The following is a 24,323-nucleotide window of genomic DNA, read 5'->3' on the forward strand; positions in this document are numbered from 1 at the left end:
TGTCAGAACAACTTTTTGGAAACGCCACGAGCGGGAGATTTGGGGTGCTGAAGGTGGCAACCAAACAGGGTTTATAAAATGTTAGTTTTTATAGCTCCACACAGTACAGAACAGTGACCTTCCAGCCAGCACGCCCGTGGCATCAGCGGACTTCTTTAGCCTGGGGTAAAACTGACCGCAGAGCCTGCTGGTTTTGCCTTCTTCAGCGGGGATTGCCCAGGATGAGAGCGTTACAGCAAGAGTCTCTTTCCTCAAGCCAATCCTAAGGCAGGAGCCAAACACTTCCCCCTCCTCCAGCTGCTAAGCACAGAATAAACTTTTAGCCTAGCCCCTCCTTTATTGGAAGGGGAATAGGGTAATATGCTGTAATTGGTTTTCCATGTTTGCCAAGAGTCTGTTTCCTCTTATCATCCACAATATTTAACATAAGTCTTGTAATAGTTCCAAAAATAATAAAATCTGTCCCAAGAATAAAAATGATAGATCCACAACATGCTGCTTTTTTGTCATGGTCTTGGTTTTGTAACATTCTGTTAGTAGTTTTTATTGCCTAATGTTGTGGTTTCTTTCATAGGCAGCAGACCCAGTGAAGACATTTCATCAGCTACTTACACAGCAGCAGCCTGGATTATTTACAAACGGAGATTTCAGTGCTGTATTAAAATAAATCACCACAGCGTACTGCTGAAGTTACGCTGCAGTAATGCGGCTGAAGGAAGCCCAGAGATTTGAGAGGGAGGCAGATTAAGTATATACAAATCATAAGGCTGAGAGCAGGAAACAAATTTATCAAGATATCCAAATTAAACCTGTTAGGCTTCCTCCTTCGCCCCCATCTCCTCCCATACAATAGTGGAAGAGGAATAGGCAAATGATATCCCCCCACACATGCAAATCAGCACATGCGGTGTGTGCAAGGAGAAGCAGAACCCATGCAATACTTCCCTCGGGATTTTACATCACATGGCAAGGCAGCACAGCCTTCTCTCCCCCCTGCCCACCCCTTCTATGCCCAAAGCAAATGTCCCACACCGGGCAGACCCCCCCCCTAAAGGTAGGTGTAACGGGTGTGGAGCTGTGAAGATGGAGAGCAGCACTTTGCTCGCCAGATTCAGGTCGATCAAAGAATGCCAGAACGGGCAAGGCAAAAAGGAGGCAATGCACAAGAGAAACTTCATTTGGGGGGGGAAGCACTCCACCCTAACGCAACAAACCCAAGACAGACAGACGTAGGACGACCAATGGTCCATCAAAAGGATCTGCCACCTCAGGCACAAACCAGTGCTTACAAAAGCAAAACCCCACTGGTAACAACTTTGGGGTGCTCTCATTTAGAATGATTACCTAAAAAAAATCCTTCAATGCAACAAGTTGTCTTCTGGTATTTCTGGGGTTTTTTTAATGCACTTTTTTCCCCACTCAGAATCAGTTTAACTATAACTGTAAGAGCTTTTCCTTTCTTCCCCAGCACAGATTCAGCCCACTAACGCTCCCAGGTAAACTCCTAGGGCAGAAATAAATTCCCCAGCAGAAATGTCTGACATTTAGCCTGAAACTAATCTGTGCCCTTCGAACCCCACTGATACAGCAACACAGCAGCTGAAGGCTCTTCAGGTCACCACCACAGTGAACTACGCAGCACAAGCAGCGTAACTCGGCAGGAGAGAGACGTCTCCGGAGCAGGGAACGGAGCGGAGCGCTCGCTGCCTGCTTAGGGCTCCACACCAGCTTCTCTCTACTTGGGCTTATCAGCGCTTCAGCATTTACCTTAAGTCACTGCTGAGCCTGATCTCACCACAAGACTTCATCAGAATGATTGATGTTAACAGGAAACACAGGTATAAGACTGAGGGGGGTGGGGTGTAATCTTTATCTTAAACACTGCCAAAATTCCCAGAGCTTCTCATTTCGAGTAGGGAGAAGTCTTAAAATCCCGCTCCGAGGATTTGTCACTCCAAACACTCTCTTTTGCAAGTTAACTACCATGTGCTAAGCCACCACCACAGGGAAACTGCACCCCGGTGTGATTTTTCGGTATCGGTAAGGAACGTTACGTTACTTGTAACAGCTGTTCAAGTTGTGAAAATGCAACCAATAAAAGCAGCTGGAATTCACTACGAAAGCTAGGTGAGTTATCAGTCATTCCTGTACAAGTCAGACTGAAACCTGCCAGAGAATAACCTTGTAAAGCACACGCTCTGCAAGTGAGCCCCGCTGCTCGGCTCACCGCTGTACAGCTTTTACATTCTAACAGGATAAAATCGGGCCAGGGGCTGCCCAACAAAGCCACACAGATCTCTGACTGGCAGCAAAAGGATCACAATACGCACAGCACTTGTGACAAACAGCCAGGCAGAGCACGAGGAGACCTCAGTTTTGCTCCAGCTCCTCTTCTGAAGTACCAGGCTCTTAACGCAGGGCACAGTGTACAACTGGTACGTACGCTGGGACCAACCAGGAGGATTAAAAAAAGCAGCCCCAAAATCTCCCGATCAGTACACACAAGAGTGTAAGTCGCAGCACATTTCCCCCTGCCTCTCACCCCCCTAAAAAACCCACTGGTTCCTTTTTGTTGGAGTAGCCCGGAATTCCTGGTCAATTCTATGCTATACATCTCCCCAACTTTCAGAAACTGAGCAGCCATCAGAAACTTCAGCTTTTTTAGGCATTACCACTTGGAACAGCAGGCATTTCTGGTTTTCTTAGTATAAGGTACAACACCTATTCCTCTGCTCCCTTAGCAATGTTTATGGATAAGAGAAATCTACTCCTATTTTTGGCTACCTGAAGCTGCTATAGAAGTTCATCCTTTTTCTCCCATCTCATCTCAAGGAATGGAGCTCTGCAGCACTGCCAGTTCCAAAAAATCCTCAAGCAAGTACTCCTGTTCACTCATTCTCTCCTGCGAGCTCCTAGTTAGGACACATCAGTTTTCCCTCAGCATCAACACAACTCAGTCCATGGGTTTAACTGTCAGGCAGCACAGTTTTCAAACTTCAACTGCAGCAGAAAGTGTGCTTTATAAATATATATTATGTAATAAACAGCAACAACAAGTATGTATGTGGAGTACAAATTTAAATGGTTGAAAATAGTTATAAGCAGTGCAATATAACGAACCTGAATGCATACAGCAGATTTGACACCAATAACTTACATAAATCCTCATCAGTTCTCCCTTCCCCAGACACAAACAAAAAGTTCCACATGATTTTTAAGCTTTATTTAATCTCAGAACGACTGCTGTGTTACACCTGTCAGGCTGAAGTGTGATCACTTCCGATGTTCTGACAGTAAGAACAGATGACATGAGGATCTGTGTCCCCCAGTACTGTGTTGCAGTCAGTGTTGGTCCAGTAAGACAAAAGTTTTGCAGTCACCCCCCCCCTTTTTTTTTTTAATAGATACATGGAGCATGGCCTAGCATTAGTGTTAGCCTTTTCTCTGGCAATTTATATCAATAGGATGAGGTGGAAAATCAGTTGTTTCCTCATTTGTAGAAGTGACATGAATATTCTATACTTTAACAAATGAACACTTAAACACAGGATTTTGTTTTGCACTGTTGCAATCCTTTCACTTGAGGCAAAACCATTTCCCCCCGACCACCACAGTAATAAGTACCAAAGCATCTCTACTTTTGATTTTCATCAAGATTTCCAAACTGGCAGATTTTATTTTCACACCCTCTTCACAATAGACAAGATGCTTACCATATATTTAGGATTACAAGTTGTCACTAAAAGAAAACTTTACACAACCACTGTACATTTAGGTTGAAAAAACTGTCCTTGCATGAAAAATATACCTAGAAATTAAGTGGTAAACAAGAAAAAGAAAGAAAACATTAAGAAGAGATCAATGTTTTTATAATGTGCCATTTGAAATTTTTCAACTCCTCCTCTCCTTTCCATTCATACTCTGTTTTTACCTATAGTACTCGTTAAGGCAAACAGCTAATCCATTTCTGAAGAGGTGCTGTGGAAATTGTGGACAAACAGCAAACATTTGGCATTAAAATAGATAGCACGTATGTAGCCTCTAGTAATATACATTAAGCATTTCTCTTGGACTCCAGGATAATGACAGGGGAGGATGAACATGCTAACAATGTCAAAAAGGCTTAAAATTTAGCGTCCAAGCAGTTTCTATCAATGCTTCTGTAGTTTTCAAGCTCTAAGTAGTATAGAATTTATGCAAATGCATTAAAGAATTCTAGCTTGGCAAGTACACCCAAGCAGGTTATTAAACTATATATACAGAAAGTGATAAATACAGAATTAAAAGAGTCCTTCTGCTTCTCTTTATAGCCTTGAAAATTGACAAAAAACTTGAGGACAGCTCTACAATATTAAACATTAGGTAACCGCAGGAGCTGGGAAACCTAACTACACAAACTGATTAAAATACTCAGATGACTTTGTAGTGTTTAATACAATTCAGTTCGTAGTCAAGGGCACAAGACAACATTTAACAAAAATAATCACATCAATTGACCTAGAAATCAAATGTAAATAGATACGAATACAATCTCCAAAATCTGTCTTTAAGTGAACATTAACCATTTATTCAAAGTTATACAAGAATTTGAAGGATAAAGTCTTCTTCTGCAACAGGAAACCAACTTACAAGTTTCATGTCTCAGTTGAATTGAAGTGGAGGCGAGCGGGGCGGGGGGGGCGGGGGGCAGGGAAGGGTGAACAAACAAGTTAGGAGGCCCCATCCAGGCAGCTAGAAAGTAAAAACAGGCTCAACAGCAGCCTCCTCCAGCTTGTTGTCCTCCCTGATTGCCTGCATGCGTTGCGTTAGAGGCAGCATGTTGAGGGCCAATTTTTATGCCATTTGCCTGAAATGAAGTTTAATACACAGTGTGATTATTTTACAGCACTAATACACTTGAAAAACATTTTTTGTTTGTTTTTCAAACATAAAAATAAGCATATTCTCCTAAAATATGCAATAAATACAGCAAAATTTATATATGCTTTTAACAACATGCCTTTGGCAATTAACTATAACTTAAAGTAAAATGTTTCCCTTATTTAAATTTTTTCTCTACATTAAGCTGTGTCCCTTACACTCCTAACAAAAACACAGAGAGAGAACTGTATTTGAATACTACTCAGCACACGGCTTTAAAAACACACAGCGTTTGCTAGGAACGCATAACCTCTCCCCTCTCACCAAAATCCCCAGTAGTTTAATAGTTTAATATAAAACTTTTCCTCTCTAGACAGCATTTCTTTCTGTGTTGAATCAGCTGTAGAGGCTAAGGGCATACGAGTGTTCTGTGTCATCAATAATTTCTGTGATCCCGAAAGACGTGGCGACTTGCCAAGAACCCACACACAGCGCAACTCTTTCATTCATCAAAATCACACTTATATCTTAACCCTCACTCCCTCAAGTGGATTTTACCTAAAAATACAGCACTTTGAGAAAAGTAATACAGTAGCTTCAGAAATTAAGCTCTTAAGGAAACTTTGCGTCACAGTAAATCTCAGATTTATAGCGCTTGGCAGTTGTTCTGCAACAGTAGTAGCCTTGGGGTTTCTGGCACTAGCTCAGTATTGACAGCAGCTGATGTGGTTTCTTTTCGCTCTTTGACTCCTCTTTAATAAAAAGCATGCCCTATGGCTCATTGGTTTTGCCCCCTCTGGGCTGATAGCAACTTCTTGAGGAATCGAGGAGCCAGACTTGGCATAAAGCCAAATAAATAGCACGGACTGTTGGCTCCTGACAGCATATTGCAATCAAAGCTCCATAAGGCACAGTAAAGCAGTCAGCTACTATATGAAGCCCGACAGATACAACGAGCGTGCTTTCTCACTCACTCTGATTACTGCCCAATTTATGTTGCACTATAATGAGTGTATTTTCTTTGGGAAAAACTTTGAAGAAAAATTTTAAGTTTTTCATCACTAAACTGAACTTAAAAGCGTATCACTGGAATGCCCATACATACACATACATGTATTTTCTAGCCAGAATTCCTGTCTTTGAAGGACTACTGTTCAAGTCTTGTTTAGCTACAAGTTACCCAATGTAAATCCTTCACATACTACCAAAGTTTCTCATTATTTCCTCTCCAGACTCATAGAAGCATTATTTTTAACAGTCTAAATTTTCTCATGTTGAAGTATATTAAGCAGAAAGAGGTGAAACCATTTGAGTCCTGTCAATTCTCTCAGTTCTCTTTAAGCAATTCTGCAAGGACTGTAACGCTGAAGAGAAGCGTCAGACTGACAGTCCCAGACAGAGAACGCACCTCTTCACACAGAACAGAGGGTGGTGGTGCAGATTTTCACATGTGGTTTCACTCAGCAATGATATTCAAGGACATGCAGGATTAAAAACAAACCCAAAACAAAAAACCCCCACAAAACCCACCAACCTCGGGCACCAGAAAGGACCAACCACTTTCCACTGTCAGTTTGGACACTACGTGGTGTGACTTACACAGAGCTTATACAACACCAACATTTCTATGCAAAACTAATATTTCTATTTACTACCACTGAAACCGAAGCTGCTTTTTGTGGCCATGAACCTCTCTCCTCAGTGCTCAAGATTTTCAAGAGCACAATAATTTCAAAATTCAGGAGATGCTATAAATCTTTCTAGGCTCTTGCATTACTGAAGTGCTCCCTGCTCCACTTCCCCTCCAAGCAAGCAGAGAAGTCAGGCCCCGGTAATCTGTAATTTCAGTAATGTGCATAGGCAAAATGGCTAATCTTTTATTCCCTACAGCACCCAGCCACCTAAACCAGCAACATTTCAAAAGTCTTTTATGTAACTCTCAAAGCAATCCCTCCCCTACACTGGACAGCTCATGGAGTGCATCTGGCATATCAACATGGTCCCCCATTTACATAGTGGAAAATTATCTTTGAAAACAGATGACACCATATGGAGAAGTGGATGAAAGTGGATTTTCTTCTCTTTTGGGGATTTATATTATTTTGTGATGCTTCATGGATGGATAGGGTCACTTATTTTAATCCATTTTTATCACAATGGCAGACAATTCTACATCCAAATGGAACAGACAAATATTTTACTGTCCAGGCTTCTAGGGAAGGTGAATTTTGAACATGAACAAAACAACAAAAAAAATTCAGAGTACTAAAAGTTACCTCGTTATTAATGTCAAAAACTCCTTCCTGGATTTTCTCATAGATCTCCTTTGCAGTGTTAATAAATGCCTAAAAGAGAGTGGGGGAGGGGGGAAAGAAAAGAAAAACAAAACACAATGAATGCAATATCCACTGGTGTAAGATGCACTAATGGGGGTCAAAACCCATGTGCAACACTTTTCTTCCTGACCTCAGCAGGAACAGGTATGACAACAGCATCCTAACACCTACACTAAGTCGCAATGGATCACACGCTGTTTACAAAAACAGTGGCATTTTCACAGCATCTGTATTCTACAATCTGTTGTCCTGTAATTACAGGGAAAAAGTGGTTTTTAAGATATATAAATTACTTTTAAATTATTTATTTCTGACCCTTATGGATAGATTGTGTGGCAGATGGTTTCCCCTACCCTTAATATCTTTGTAATAGGCCACTCTAGATTAGAGTGCTTAGCAACATAAAACCACAGGGTACTTACAATGATGATGTAAGGATGCTGGTCTGCTGGATGAAACCTTATGCTATCACTTAATATTCACCTAATTTTAAGAACGCATTCTCTTTAATTAATCTTGCACACGACAGGCAATAGACATCGTAAGAGTAGAAAAGAGAGGCCCCAGGTTCTATTACGATTTCTGATAATCTATTGTTTTAATTCAGAGAAGACTGACATTCTGTTCTGAAAAAGTGAACAATATGGATGTTTTTGAAGTTTACAATCAGTGATTCCATTTTTCATCTCTCATTTAACTTTATAGGTCAAGTAATGCCTAAAATAATGCATAATTTAAGAGGTGATTAACAGCTGCTAATAATCCCAATCAATATCAAACATACAGTCCTTTTTATTTTAAGATACCAACACCATGCAATCATGCAAGATACGCTATCTTCTGCTCAAGCCTATTACAGCAAACACAGATCTAATTCAAATATAAAAAAGTAAACAGGGTTCACGGAGAGGAACAAATCATACCTTTCCTCATTTCTACACTGGAAGCATTTGACTGCTGAACTTGCCACCAGAGCTTTGTTTCCTAATTAACAGGACTGATATGTTTTCACCTTTAAAGGCCTTACAGCTCCCCAGAGTAATCAATCTACTGCAGCTCAATTACTGCACCAAGCACACACCACAGCCAGTGAAGGAGACTTGAACGACTGCGGCAGGAGCGGAAAGATATGAATATGCATAAACTCTAAGTGGGTGATCGAATCATCACAGAGGGTCATGAGAATTTGCAGCAAAATAATGAGAAGAATTAATCATTGCAGATTCACAAGGCACTTAGGAAGTGAGTTCGTTTTTCAAACACGCGTTAGATTTGAGGAGAAAAATTGGCTTTCAGCCAGCCACGAATTGATTCAAATTCTTCACAAATTGAAGTTTTCAACATAAGGAAAAAAAAGTCAAACTTATCTCAGTTTCTGATAACACACTAATTACTATAACAGCCTCATACATGGGCCTATTAAAACTCTAAGTCAAAAACTTTGGAAATCCACACAGCTGGACTCTGTGAGGATACTTGATTCTCTTTCAGCAGGACATTAAACAGAACTTGGAAGTCTTAAAAATGTGTTATGATAACTTCATGTAAACAAGCACTTAACAATTGGCACATCCAACAATTCTAAAAGATGTTGGCTAAGTACTCCTAGGCTCTTAGAATTAAGTTCATGGGAATCACGTTAGATCTATAAAAAATACTTTACACCAAGAAAGCCAGACTTTTAACAGACCACAAACTCCAGCCTAGCAGAACTGAGTACAGAATACTTTCTGGATGCTACACTCAGGAACACATCACCACAGGAATGCATCTATCCTCACAAAAAAACCCCTAAAATGCACTTGAGAGTAGTGTGATTTTAACAACATTCCCCCTGCACACGTATACTGTAATGAAGCAAAAAAGCACACTGAGTTCAGTACAACCTATTTTAATAATTAAACATACTGCCAAAGAAACTGGTGATTTGAAAAATCCAAATACTCCACTGACCTCAGTCCTATCATTTCAGTTGTCCTGAAAAGACATCATCTGATAACCACATTTCAGTCAGTGATTCTCATGCATCACACATTAGTATTAAAACAGTGTGTGCTGTTACTCTACGTGGCAAGATGCCAGGCTGCACTGGGGTCACATATAAATAATTCCTATTTGAAGACAATGGTTTCACAAGAATATAATAAATCTACCTCATGTTTTCTACAGTTGGTATGAATTCTGAAAAATTACTACTAATCAGCCATGAAGAGAGACTTGCATCCCTCGAGACTTCCATTTGTTTCTTGCATCCACATATATTAAGTTAGCTTAAGCTTCAAGGCACAAGTGGAGTCAAAACAGCCAACCAAGAACTTCACTGAAAACAGCAGTCCACTTGCCTTAAGAATATTATATCAGATTTTGGCATCGCATGCTCCTGCCCCAATTAGAAAGGACAAGAAGGTGAACTCAGTATAATTGACTTCTGCTAAAAATCTCTTTTAATACTGCATGTTCTAACTCTTATCTGGAACATGCAGTATACTATAAACTCTCAATTATTTATGGGCAGTTTATCCTATTTGCAGATTAACTGAGCTATGGATGCAGGGAGACAGAGCTGTTTCCCCTCAAATCCAGTTTGGATTTATTAGACCATGTGCAGGGGACTGCAAGAACACAGCTGTAGCACTTCACACGCCAACTTGGATCCAGGTGCAGTTTAGCCACTTCCACACAACACAAGACCTCGACCAGCAAGCCCACATGGACTCGGCTGGCTGGCTACCAAGCCTACTGCAGTTGCACTGTATGTTCCCAAAATGCTGCTGTTAAAGCACTACAGAGATACTCGAGCAACACTAACCCAAGTCAGCTCATGGACAGGTTTGTTTTCACCACCCCAGGAGAGGCAGTACCAGATTCAGTCTGGATTTACACTGAAAGATGGCAAGATCCTAATACACAGTACTTCCATTACTCTTAAAACAGAGACACTTTTGCAAAAATCACATGCCAGATTTTAAAACACAAAAATTCTAGACTTCTTGTCAAAAATTGAAGAAAACAATGTAACTTCAGGAAAATATCTACATTACGTGTTTAGCTCTTGGTTCTAATCTTTCTATATCACACATTACTGATGCTTTTATGTATGAGACTACTGCATGTATCTGTACACAGCATTAAAAAAGGTTGTATACAAGTTATTCTGTGATTTGCTTTAACGCAACATATTTTTCAATTGTGTTCACATTATAACAAGGTTCTCAAATAACAGTAATACCCTGCAAAGGAAAGTTACATTACTGTACAAGCATCATAATAAGTCTTATTTGTCATCTACCTATTTTGTCACCTACTGCAAAGCTAATGAAGGAGGGTTTTAAGTCACAACATACCAGTATAATAACATCGCTTATTTGTGTAAGGAGTTTCCTGGGTCATATTGCTACATGATAATCAAGAATTCAAGTCTTATGCTCACTACAAAAAAAAACCCCACACACCCAAGAAACAAACCACCCCAAAAAAACCCCAAACCACCCAAACGCAAAACCCCAACTGTAATTAAGACAAATTAATCCTAAACCCACTGAACATACAATTAAACTTCAACATCCATTTTACCACACGAGGTAAACAAGCAATATAGATTTACTACCCTTGAGACAAAACGAGGAACAGCGACTTCTGTAAGTGGTAATACCAACGCAAGTAGTAAGGGAGCAAGTTCCCAATACCTCTGCCTTAAGGAAGCTGCAGGCAGGAGCATCAATGAGCTAGGGGCGCCAGAATGCGGGTCACAGCGCACCTGCATTCCATTTCCACTTGGCAGACGTCAGCATCGACACTTCTCTCTCTCAGAACGCTAACGCCACGACAACATTCGCGGCCTTCGCCACGAGCTGATCGGGACAGGAGAGGAACCCTGGCAGGGACTCCCTCGCCGAAGCCCGGCCCTCGCAAGCGGCCTCCGCGTCAGTGGGAGCCGCGCGGCGCTGCGCCGCCAGCTCGCGTCACATGCTGCCCCCTGGTGGCAGCACGCGAGCCGCGACGTCACTATCCCCGGCTGCTGCTCCCAAAAGTCCACAGCGTGACCCTCTCGCCTCTGTGGTCAGCCAGCACCGGGCATTTCCTCCTCCCTCGGGGCAGTAGGAGCCAAGGTAGCTACACCAGGACAGAGGAACGTGTCCGTGCGGAGTAACAACGCGGACACCAACGGGTGGGTTCACCCCGCGAGCACTCCCCATCCATCCCCGTGCCTCCGTGGTGCTGGGAGGTCACTCACTGCAGTGGGATCCCATCGCTCTGAGTGGCTGTTTTACACACAGCACGACAGCACTTTCTGTAACCGAATGATCTTTCACAAAGAAGCCTAGGGCACCGAGGGGCTGCGGAGGGGTTAACTCTATAGCGCTTCCCTGCTGCTCGATCACGAACCTACACCCCAAAAAGCACCCCACGGTTATTTCTGCAGTGAAGGTGCACAGGCATAAGGCAGAAGTTGATACCAATTTCTTTATGTGTACCCATTAAAGTGTAATCTAACAAGTTTATTGGGAAGATGCACATTACTAGAGCCTGAAGCATCTCAAAGTCCTGCAGCTGCTGTTGAACAAGGGACAGAGCACCTGGAGGGGGAAGATCAAAACCCCCAGAACTAAGAACCAGTCTCTCCAGCACAATCCATAGCTCAGGCAGGCAGCCTCTAAGTCAGTTCAGATTGGAAGCTGCTAAGAATCCCATCTTTCCATAAGATTTCCGTATTTACCCTTCAGAATATTACAAAGGCCACCTTCCTTCCCTTATCTGTGATCCAGTAGTTCTACTGTTGAAGCTACAGGGGGAGTTTTGAATATTCATTAACCATTTAAGCAGAAAGCATTGAAGAAGCTGTCTGAAGAGAAAGTCAAGTTACAGTAGAAACAAACCCACTGAGTGACATCCAGCTGTGTGTCGCAGAAGTGCTCCACTGCTCACACAAAACTGTTAGTCTATTCAGATTTAATCCTAAATAATGAATCGATTATTGCATTATTTTCATGTGCAGATAACTTGCAATAGCAAAGACGATACTCTTAAGAGCTTGGCATAGGGCTATATAATCACCTCCATATAGGAAACGACATACTAAAACCAAGTCCCTCACCAGGAGTCAGTGATAGACTAGTACAACTCAAGTGAGATCTGCTTCTGAAAAATAATGGTGTCTGGTACTGGTTTGGCCAGTATCCAGAAGACACTTTAGCTTAAGGTTGATCACATTAATCATTACTAAAACTAGCAGAAGTGCAACAAGAACACACAAAGTTATTCCAGCTTCCCAAATGCAGCTTTACTTCCTGAGAATCAGTGCATGTAAACAAACGGTATTCCAGGGACACAAAGGTAAGTACCATGTGCTGTAGGAGACCACATGGTGACACTGAGTCTGTGCAGGTGTTTCTATTCTGCCTCTGCAAGTGTTAGACACTGCCCAAGCAAGCTCTGAACTGCACGTTTCAGGTAAGGCTACAATCAACAGCCATGTCCTGTTGTTGAACTGCCAACAAAAAACTTAAGTGTTAGTGTGTCTTACAAATGTGAGAAAAAAATTCTTAGGCATTATGTGTAGTTTTAATGCCTGGTCAGAAATCAACTAACGTGCTGATTAAAGCAAATACAAAAGTGTCTGGGCTTTGGACCTCAGCCTTACTGTGCATACAAGTGAAAAGCCTACCCATAGGCATCACAGTATTCTCCTACGAAAATAAAAAAACCCATAAACAACATTGAATTCTGCAAGCAGTACTTCAGAGCCTACATCCTCCATCTACAATTTAAGAAAGCAGAAGAGATACTAAGATAGAAGATTCTAAAAAGTTAACACTAGATTTCTTTCACTGTGAATTAAAAACAAGTTGAAAGTTTCAGGTCAAAGTTTAGCTATGCATTCTACTGGGAGAAAGCCAACGGCCATGCTCAAAGCAAGCACGTTACTGACCATCTCCAAAATGTAATCATGATTATTTTCTGAAGAAAAAAATACACTAATGGTACAGCTTAGAAATCACTGAGAGAGAGAGCACAAACATTCAGTTTGATATCTGGCTACCCTGACAGCTTTAGACAGAGGCTAAAAGGAAATCAACAACAAAACCAACCCTGTTCAAATAAATATATCACTGAGGAGACTAGCATGACTTGCCTTACACTGCAGTCAAATTTTAACTGTGCTTAATGTCCTCCACTCAATTATCCTGTCCTTCCAACAATTCTCACCCTTTCCATATTAAACATCATGATTTAACTCAGTGGCCATGCTGAATTCTTAGAAGCTTCAACTGAAACGATGAAGGAAGAGCCTACATCTACTTCCCACTCCAACTACCAATTACCTATTGTGTGACCAGGGTATCAGTGTCCCCCAACAGCCTCACGTGAGACAGCTAACAGGCTATTCTCCACTGCTGGAGAATATTTTTAAACTGTCTTGATATTCAAACACTGAACAAATCAATGTACTGCTACAGCTAGAGACTAGGGCATTACACAGTGGTGGACATCAAGCTTAAGCAAGGGAAATAGCTGAAATAACATTACAACAGAAACCAATTTGTTCATATAAAGAAACTGCTAAAGGCTCCACCACTAGCTTGCAAACTTCTACAACAGACATTTATGACACAAGAATCAACATCAAACTGATCAAAACAAAGTCTAGAGGCTTGCCTTGCCACTTTTGATGGAGAAATGTATATTTTGAACTAGAGAGATGGAAAAAATCCATTAGGAAAAAGTCTCTGGCTGTTTAACTGTTTGTGATAAAACACAGGAGACACACCCACGTGCTGCTGTGTTTCAGTACCACATCCCCATGAAACGCAAGCAAAGCAGTGAGTACACTGACCAGCACTGACTGGGACCACAAGACTTCTATGGCTGTCTGCTTGTGCTTCACGATGATCTGTCTGTTCACTTCTGTAACACCACCAGCTTGCTAAGCCACGCTGCCCCCTCTGAATTCCCCAGTGACAAGGGCTTAAGGTGTTCAGCATGCAAGAGCCCTACAGTTACTAGCCCTCTTGCTGTAGGGCCAGGTTTTAGTCTGGACACAGACTAAAGTTCAGAGATGTATGCTAGATCTTGAACCAGGTGCTGTAGGAATGCTTGTGATAAGCAGCCTAAGCTTCTCAAGGTAACAGGACAGCCTTCAGAGTCTACACAAGGCAATGTCCCTACCAAAGTAGATGTTCAGAAAATGTGGAATATGGTTAGATAACCCATTGTGTGGGACAGAGCGATACAGTAACCTGTGTAGTTAACAGTGTCTCATTAATTATTAAAATGGATAGAAGGCACTCCGAGAGTTTCTTTACACCTCTAGGACACACGCTGAACAGTGGTTATAGACTTACTGCTGTCAACCAAAAGATATACAAGAATTAATCCATCCTCTATAAACTAGACTTAGAAATGCAGTGGAAGCAGTGCACAAAAAAAAAGAGAGACTGCTATAAAACCTTGGTTTTTTTTATAAAACAGTCATTTAATTCAGAACACTTCTGAAATTAATTTTTTCCATGAAAAACTACATCAGTAGGTTTGGAACTGCCCAAGAATTTTCCCTTAACACTTCAGAAACTACTGATTCAAGTAGCCATGCTAAAAAACTAAAGAAGCTTATTTTATTTTCTATTCTGAAAGCTTTCTTATTCTACTAAAAAAAATGCATTAACGCATTTTTCTTATACTAAATACATAAAATTATGGCAATAGGTATTTTGAGCAGCCATCTATGTTCATAATGAGACAGTGCTTCCACATATTAAGGTAGGCTACAGAGGACTACAGGACTCAAGTGATTTAAGGAAAGGCTTCTGTGAAGAACCCAAGAAGATTATTTGTAAGCCTTTAACAGTCTTCATTCTTCTGTCATGAGTACTTTTGCCTCAGATTCAGAAAGCAAAGTTTGAGAGCCAACTCTAACAAGGAAAAATATTTACTCTACAAAACATGTCTGGATAGGAAAAATTGGTACTCTTCCTAACTGCATTTTGGACAGACACCTCAAAGTTGGATCTATTTCTCCCACCTGAGTGGAAGAACATTTTAGGCCCTGTTAGTGGATACTGTGTAGCTGCTTTGTCACTTTTCCTGGTGACCACACTTATATTACTTCCTACCATAACCCAGCAATACACTTTCATTAACACTTTGTTTTGTATAGCAACCGCTAAGCAACATAACGCTGGCACAAACGCAGCAGGCCAAGGCTTTGTTAGCAGACTACACGATGCCACTATGGTCAACTCCCTCCAACAAGACAGCAGTTGTTATCTCACAATGTTCTAGCCTGTAGTATCAAGGCCAGGCTGCATGGGGCTTTGAGCAACCTGATCTAGTGGGAGGTGTCCATGTCCATAGTAGGGGGGTTGGAACAAGTTGATCTCTAAGGTCCCTTCCAATCCAAACCCTTATGATCTATGCGTTTCTGTATGTTCACGTGTACGCACCTTACAATAATAGCATCTTTCTCCAAAGCACTCTTTTTGAGGAATATTCCTACTGATGGGTAAAAAGGACACAAGACTGATCACAAAACTAATCAATCTTAGATGTTAGGTTTATTATTCTATAAGACTTTGCTAAATGAACAGAAGAGCACAGAGGCCTAATAGCTGCACACAGTTAAATATTTCTGAAGCTGGATTCATGTAAACTTTTGTTTCTTTGCTGCTAGCTCATTAGAATCTGTACGATTTTGCTCTGGAACTATATTCTTCTCTCAAGTAAAGTTACCTGCTCTTTCAACCCTAGTGATGCTGTATCCTGTACAGGCATGTTTGATTTCTACAGGTGTCTTGGCACTGGGTAACTACATAACCCATACATAATATACTATAGTCAGCAGTGATTTATCAGCATGAATTAAAGATGCCACTCAGTACTTAAGGGGCAATTCCTTCCCCCAAAAGTCCCATAAGCTTTTTTCCCCCCCTCTCATCTCCCAGTGACCTACAGACAATTAGAGACCACCCCTTTGACCCCAGTAGTTCTAACTAAAAATTCTAGTACTTTGGAAATGACAAGTGCTTTAAGACTCAAATTAAATGCATAAAAGAAATACTCTGACAGTTTATCTGAAACCCAAGCATAAGAAAGTGTCTGCTTCAAAACTTCTCAAGTAAATGTGTTTGAAACATCTGATATAATAACCCAGATGTAATTTCAGATACTTACAGTGTCCAGCTTTTTAGATCAAATCTATTTCCATCAATGCAAAACACATTCTAAGTCCATACTCCTTCTAGTAAAAGAACTTTACTTCTTAGTCCTCAGTCTCCCTAATAAGTTAGTAAAAACGTTCTTCACTGCTAGGAGGTAGGATAACATTTGTGGATACAGAGCCACAGATTTAATCTCCTTAAAATTTCATCGAAGTTTATCTGAATTACCTCAAACATCACTTTTCCCCATTAGGTTTCAACATCCTCAGGCAGACATAAGACTATCCGATCTTTCCAGGTCTGAAACCAAGTATTGAAGTCTTGCTAGATTTGCCTCCATTTTGCACACTTGTTGACTACTCAAATCACAGAATGTCAGGGTTGTAAGGGACATCGAAAGATCATCTAGTCCAACCCCTCCACCAGAGCAGGATCCCCTAGATTATGTCTTCTTCTAATACACCCCAGGATGCCATTGGCCACGAGGGCACATTGCTGGCTCATTGTCATCCTGCTGTCCACCAGGACCCCAGGTCCCTTTCCCCCATGCTGCTCTTAAATAGATCTGTTCCCAATCTATACTGGTACCTGGGGTTGTTCTTCCCCAGATGCAAGACTTTACACTTGCCCTTGTTTTATTTCATTAAATTTCTCCCTGCTCAACTCTCCAGCCTGTCCAGATCTCACTGGATGGCAGCACAGCCCTCTGGTGTGTCAGCCACTCCTCCCGGCTTTGTCACATCAGCAAACTTGCTGATGGTGCACTCAGTTCCCTTATCCAGGTCACTGATGAATATACTCAGTAGTACTGGCCCCAGTACCAAACCCTGAGGGACTCCACTAGATACGCTCCAGCTGGACTCTGTCTCACCGACCACAGCTTTCTGACTTCTTTCCTTCAGCCAGAATCCACCTCACTACTTGACCTTCCAGACCACATTTCCTCAGTTTAGCCATGAGGATGCTGTGGGAGGCAGTGTTGAATGCTTTACTGAAATCAAGGTAAACCACATCCACTGACCCATCATCATCTATCCAACTGGTTACGTCCTCATAAAAGGCTATTAGGTTGGTGTTGCCCATTCCCACAATTTATTTTCTTGTTCCCTTCTACTGTTTTGATACTGCACAGTCCAGAATCAGCATTAAAACAAAAAATGCACTCGCTTGTCCACAAAGCGCTATCTTTTACCTGCTACTTCTTTTTACTGACTCAAAGACTAACATTTTTGTCCTTCAGCAGGAACTATTCTAGATCATGCCACCTCTCTTAGAATTGACTGAGACTACCATTTAAGGAAAGGATTCATCACTAAAATCACTTAGGAACAGCACTGTTTTAACACTGTGTCACTGTAGGGGTACTGAATGCACCCTCAGCAAGTTGGCTGCTAACACCAGGCTGTGTGGTGCCAGCAATGCCAGAGGAAAGGGATGCCATCCAGAGAGACCTTGACAGGCTTGAGAAATGGAAACATGTGAACCTCGGGAGGTTTGGCAAAGCCAAGTGCAAAGTCCTGCACATGGGCACATTGTGCAATCCCAAGCACAGCTACAGGCTGGGCAGAGAATGGATTGAGAACAGCCCTGAGCAGAAGGACTTAGAAGTTTTGATTGCAGTAAAGCTCAAGATGAGCTGGCAATGTGTGCCTGTGGTCTAGAAAGCCAACCAGATTCTGGGCTGCTTCAAAAACCGTGATCAGCAGGCTGAGGGAGGTGATTCTCTCCCTCTACTTCTGAGACCCCATCTGGAGTACTGCATCCAGCTCTGGGCTCCCCAGTACAATAAAGACGTGGACCTACTGGAGTGAGTCCAGAAGAGGGACACAGAGATGATCAGAGGGCCGGAGCACCTCTCCTATGAAGACAGACAGAGTTTGCCTTGTTCAGCCTGGAGAAGAGAAGGCTCTGGGGAGGCCTTATAGTGGCTTGTCAGTACCTGAGGGTACCTACAGAAAGATGGAGGGGCTGTTTACAAAGGCATGTACAGACAGTATAAGTGGGAATAGTTTTAAGTTGAAAGAGGGTAGATTCAGACTAGATGTAAGAGGAAAAATTATTCGCTCTGAGGGTGGTGAGGCCCTGGCACAGGCTGCCCAGAGACCCTGTGGCTGACCCCTCCCTGGCAGTGTTCAAGGCCACATTAGATGGGGCTTTGGGCAACATGGTCTAATGGGGGGTGTCCCTGCCCATGGCAGGGGGGTTGGAACTAGATGGTTTTTAAGGCCCCTTCCAATCCAAACCAGACTGGGGTTCTACCAGAAAGGATTATGTCCTAGAGCTTTTCCACTAGAACCAGAAAGTTAGTACAGGCATGTAATCACTCACTTGTATCATCAGGAAATGAGAATTCTATTTGAACTTTTTTGGCAGATAACTTTATGATTATTTTCCTCCTGATAATGTTGGGTACCAGACAACTCATTCATTAGCACAATTTTGATAGAGAGAGATGCTCATGTTAGAATTAGGTAGTAACAAACCAGAATAAAGTCAGTGAAAGCTGTTTGTTACTCTATAAACATGTTAAAATATACTAAATGTTTCAAAACTAGAAGGCTTTACCACTAAGAGAATATTTTATGCCTTCATCAGCTGTCCACCATTTTGCATTTAGGACAGTTTTGGAAAAGAGTAAGGGCAGGTTATGCAGTATGAGAAGCCAGCCTATCTCATGCCATTATAACGAAGGTTACCAAGAGGATGTATGAGCTGAGTCTGGACCTGAAAGACCCATGAAGCAATCTTTCTGCTTCCCACAGCACTTATCTCAGCTGAAGCTCTATGTCCACCACTGTACTGTGTTTGGCTGGCTAGGATAGAGTTAGTTTTCTTTACAGCAGCAGATATGATGCTGTGTTTTGGATCTAGGACTAAACCAGCATTGATAACATGCCAATGTTTTGGCTGCTGCTACTGTCAAGGTTTTCAGTTTGTTGCTCTGCCTCCTGCAGTGATTAGTCTTGCAGTATGCAAAAACTGGGTGGGGTGGTGACAGAGCCCGAACACCTGACCAGAACTGGTTTAAGGGGTTATTTCATACTATATGACAAGTTCAACAACAAAAACCAAAGGGTGCTCTTTCCAAAGTAGCTGTTGCTCAGAGACTGGCTAGGAATCAATACCATTAGTGGGAAGTTGTGAGTGACTGCCTTTCCACCACCCTTCTCCACAACTCTTTCCTTCATTTATTGAACTCTTTACCTCAACCCTTGTGTTTTTCTTGCTTTGGCTCCTCTTGTTCTCTCCCCCATCCCACTGGACAGGGGGAGCAAGCAAGCAACTGGATGGGCATTTAGTTGCTGGCTGAGTTCAAACTACCACAGTGATTCTTCAAGAAAGGTGTACAGTAAAAATCAAGCTGAGTTATGGAGAACTCACAGATATTCACAAAGACAAAATACAAGCAAAACTTCAAAAGACCTACATTCTCTAAAGTAGCAAACACTGAAAAACTTCATCACAGAATCATAGGGGTTGGAAGGGACCTCCAGAGATCATCAAGTCTCACCCCCCTGCCAGAGCAGCTCCCTAGCTCATTTTGCACAGATAGGCATCCAGACAGGTCTTGAATATCTCCAGAGATGGAGACTTCACAACCTCCCTGGCCAGCCTGTCCCAGGGCTCTGTCACCCTCACTGTGAAAAAGTTCTTCCCCATGTTGGTGTGGAACTTCCTGTGCTCCAACTTGCAGCCATTGCCCCTTGTTCTGTCCCCACAGACCACTGAAAAGGGGCTGGCCCTTTCCCCGTGTCCAACACTTCAGATATTTATAAACAGTAACAAGATCCTCTCTGAGTCTTCTCAAGGCTGAATGGCCTCAGTTCTTTTCAGCCTATTCTCATAGGGAAACCCACAGCAGACTACAGCAACCAAGATAATGACCTCATTCAACAGCTCTGTAGAGGACAGAAAAAGAAACTACGCATGAAGTGTAGGAAAGAAGATTCCTGCTGGGTAGTGGAGAGCAAAGATGATGACAATGCAAATACCTAAAAAGATTTTTCTGAAAGGTTTGTGAAATATCAAAATATTAGAGGTCTTCAGAACAGGTTAAACTGACATCTGCCAAGGATACCAATAGCTTTGGCTTGCTTTGGAGTAGTAAATCTATTCTAGCCTTACTTTTTAAATTTCAGTGCAGACAGAAGCGTCCATTTCTCTGATCAAATGTTTGAAAAAACAACCCATACAACAAGTATATTTATTCCTAGAGTTTCAACAATATAATTAGTGCTATTCAATCAGATACAAAGTAGACATTGTCTTACTTATAAATTAAACAGTAATTAAATTTAAGGAATCCAAAACCTGTAAGAACAGCATCTGCTCAAAGAACAAAGTATATTTCAGAGCAACTCTTTTAGTAAAATATCAATGTTCAAAGTTACCTCCTCCACATTGGAAGCTGTTTTGGCAGATGTCTCCATAAAGATAAGTCCGTGCTCTCGTGCAAATGCTTCACCTTCCTCTTTCTTGACTTCTCGTCTAGATTCTAAATCACTAGGGTGGAAAAACACAGTTAGTTACATGGTGTTACCTGTCCATGTAAAACTTAGTCTTCAGAGATATGCTTTTAAGCCAAGAGCCCCCATCAGAACTTATGTACATAGGAAAATCTATTAAAGACTTCGCATAATGTAGAATTATTTATGGAAGAAGAATATACTGCATCTACAGTGTATGAAGTAGCCACAGATACCACACTTGCTTGAACTACGGATGCTGGCTGACACAGACACCTCATGAGATGCATTTCAACAGGTTATGTATATATTTATCTAGCTATTCCCCGCAAGCTAGCTTTAGATATTGCCACTTTATGTAAATATCACTCTTTTCTAGTTTAATGCTATCTACCAGTCCTCATCGTAAAGCCAAACTGGTAAGTTTTATAAACATCTTCCTACTAATATAAAAAACTACTTTTCATTTTTATTCTATTCAGTAACAAGACATCATATAGTCAATTTCTGTTCTGATGAAAAGACTTAAAAGCAGAAATAAATTATTTTGACCTATATTATCTGTTCTTTCCCAACAAGCTAGTATTTCAGTTTTGAAACTCCAAGCAACGGCCCTCTAACAGCAGAAGAATTTGAAGTGATTGTTACACAGTTTGTTTCCTGCTTCCCAGGTAGTTTAGATCGAAGTTAAATATTATACAAAAGAACAGAAAATTTATAAGTAATGCAGATATTTATAAGTAATGCAGATATTTTAAGTATTTCACTCTTAGTTTTAAAGTTTCTTTATGAACAAGAAGCACACAGTTTCTGTCCTTTCTTGCATGTGCATCTTGAAAAGTAACAATGCCACATTTAAAGAAAATGTCATTTAAGTTGTGTATGTAAAAATATCTTCTCAAACACATTTCTTAAACTAAAGAGCATGCAAATACAGGTTTAATTTGCAGCCAGAATACCAGCAAAAAGTATTATACTGGGCTTCAGCATTGCCACCCTTGTAACCATACATATATTAAAAACAAAACTGTACTGTGGCATCTATTTCGCATCAAAGCGGGTAACTCAGATGAGTTATGGAGTCAAAACAATCCAGCACATCATTTAAACACGGAGAATTTAAGATAAGCATACAAGAAACATCTTCTCAAAACAATTTTAAAGCTGATGTTCATTATATGTAAGCACTACCAGTATCTCTGTCTCAGGCTTAAGGTATCTTAGCAATGTCTTCACCCTCATGGCCCTGAAGTAGCTATCTGACATTGTATTTCTGAACTTGAGCAATGTTTATATTTGCTACTAGCACGCTACTCTCCGGTATCTTGATTCATTACAATGTTGCTTCTATGACAGAACAGAAATAAGTAACTCTTTCTGACTTGAAGTAGTGCAGCTGTATTGAAAACTACAGCCACAACACAGTCAAAACTCACTGCTGACATCTAAACATATTCTTAAAGGGCTTTAACTACTTCTACTAACCACAGTTGTCTTCCTCTCTCTATTCCAACAATTCGAAGCATTTGGTCTTACTACACCAATATAGCTATGTTCTGTTCTGGAAAGAAGATTAAGTACAGTATGTGTCATGTTTTAGTGCTAGCATTTGTAATGTTTTTAAAAAAATCAGCTATTATATTTCAGATTAAATTCTCAGTTTTCAAATCCAGCAGTAAGTCAGTACTACAAATGTAGATCAAGTGCACTTTTGGACTTAAGAACAATATTTATTCCTTGAAAAAAAAATTACACTAGTACACATGTTCTTCCTTCCATCCATCCTCAGCAGTATGCCCCACCATAAGAACTCCTGTAACACACTTTCAGGATAACGAAGTCTAATTGAAAGAGTTTTCTTCTGTCCTCCTCTTTGAGGGTTAAAAATAATCCCCTTTAAAAAAGCTTCTTAAAGAACTTTTACTTTATGTGGCACCTTAATCTGTAACTAAAGATACATAAGTATATTTACTGTTTGAATAAAACCTAGTTGTTACTGGGAATTACTGTGCTGGGTGCAAGTAGCTACAATCACGTGATATAGTCTGCATCAGCAGAATGCAAGATGCAAAAGTATAGTTTAACAGCTAAGAGTAATCAGGAGTCGTTACAGATGTCAGCTAAGTATGCAAACTTATGTAATACTTATCTCAAGTAAACAGTATGCTTTACTGTTTCTCTCAGTGCCGTATTTTTTTACTCACATAAGCATACAAACAGTTGGTCAGGGACATCATAGGCTTACCAAAGCTTCATTTATTACGGGAGATTACATTTTTATATTAATTTGCAAGGACTATGCTTATCACATTCTTCAATTAAAGAAAATGCTAGCAGTTTTCCAGATTAGGGATAAAAATGTGGACAAGCTTCACAATTACTTAATCCTTAATGTATTTTTTTTCAGGGTGAGGGGAAGGTGGGAGGGAGGGAAAAAAAAATTTCACTTTTTTTTTTAAAGAGGACAGAGCCACGAAAACAGAACTTTACTACTGAGAAACCAACCTTATGGTGTCTAAGAAATTACCACAAGGGTGTCCGTTAAACATAAGTGTACACATAATTTGACCTGGCATCTTTCCCTTCAAGAATTGCTGAGGCATACAGACAAGTTAAGTGAAAAGCCCATAACTAATGGGTTACTAAACTCTGAGATGATACTTTTGATATTTGGAAGAACCCCTACTCAAATGAAGTATCTAGACAGGATGCTACAAGTCCCCTGGATCAAGAACTGGAAAAATTACAGATAAATTGAACATACTCACTGATGCGCTTAATATAAAGACCTTCAATACACATGAAGGTCTCAGCATCAAGGAGGAACCATTTTGGAGCTTTGGACAATCTAGCTGATGAGAAGACCATGTAAATAAGCCTTTAAAAACTGGATAAAACCCTTCCAAAACTTTTAGTTGTATTTTTAATCACCCAGTGTCTAAAAGCAGCCTGAATTCATCAAGAAATGGTGAAAAAGCATTCTCTGCCCCCAATACTAGCTAAGACATAGAGAATATGAAACATAATCATTGAGGTACACACATTTATATTTGAGAAAAGTTCTTGAAGTATGTAGTACAGGCTTTTTCAAGTGACATCTCTGCTGCAATTCTTAGTCAAAAAACTAAAGCATTTTAGAACACTTAGAATTAGGAGTCACATTCGCTTTAGAAGGGAAAGATCTAGGTGCTTCTAAATGGTAACTCCTGATGTAAAAAAACAGTAACAAGGCAATTCACACAACCCATGGCTTCATGCATTCACTGTCAATCCTTTTAAAACAGATTTACTTTAAAAAAGTACTCAGAACATAAGGTAGCTGGACCCATATGTGATACACACTTTACTAGGTAATCAGAAAAACTAGTATTTTAGATTCAGTTGCTGGACATGGTTCCACGGTGAAAGTAATTTAAAGTTAATATACTGCCTACAAATAAGACAACACAAAAGCTGAAATTCCAGAGAAGTCATAAATCTTTACCACTTACAAAATCCTAACAGGT

The 24,323-nt window shown here is 40.8% G+C and overlaps 1 protein-coding gene across 2 annotated transcripts in view; it reads right to left on the reverse strand.

Annotated features, from left to right (window-relative positions):
• Positions 1–3,208: 3,208 nt before the first annotated feature.
• The window catches only part of RAB2A (RAB2A, member RAS oncogene family), a 45,977-nt gene continuing 24,862 nt past the window's right edge, over positions 3,209–24,323 (reverse strand). For both annotated transcript variants that reach the window (XM_084279937.1, XM_084279936.1), the window contains 3 exons: positions 20,743–20,854; positions 7,137–7,205; positions 3,209–4,846 (listed from right to left, as the gene is read on the reverse strand). In XM_084279937.1, coding sequence (XP_084136063.1) covers positions 4,751–4,846; positions 7,137–7,205; positions 20,743–20,854 — 277 coding nt within the window. In that variant the 3' untranslated portion in view covers positions 3,209–4,750. The remainder of the gene's footprint in view (positions 4,847–7,136; positions 7,206–20,742; positions 20,855–24,323) is intronic.

The sequence above is a fragment of the Gallinula chloropus genome (genome assembly GCF_964237585.1).
Source record: "Gallinula chloropus genome assembly, chromosome: 2".
Lineage (NCBI taxonomy): Eukaryota > Metazoa > Chordata > Aves > Gruiformes > Rallidae > Gallinula > Gallinula chloropus.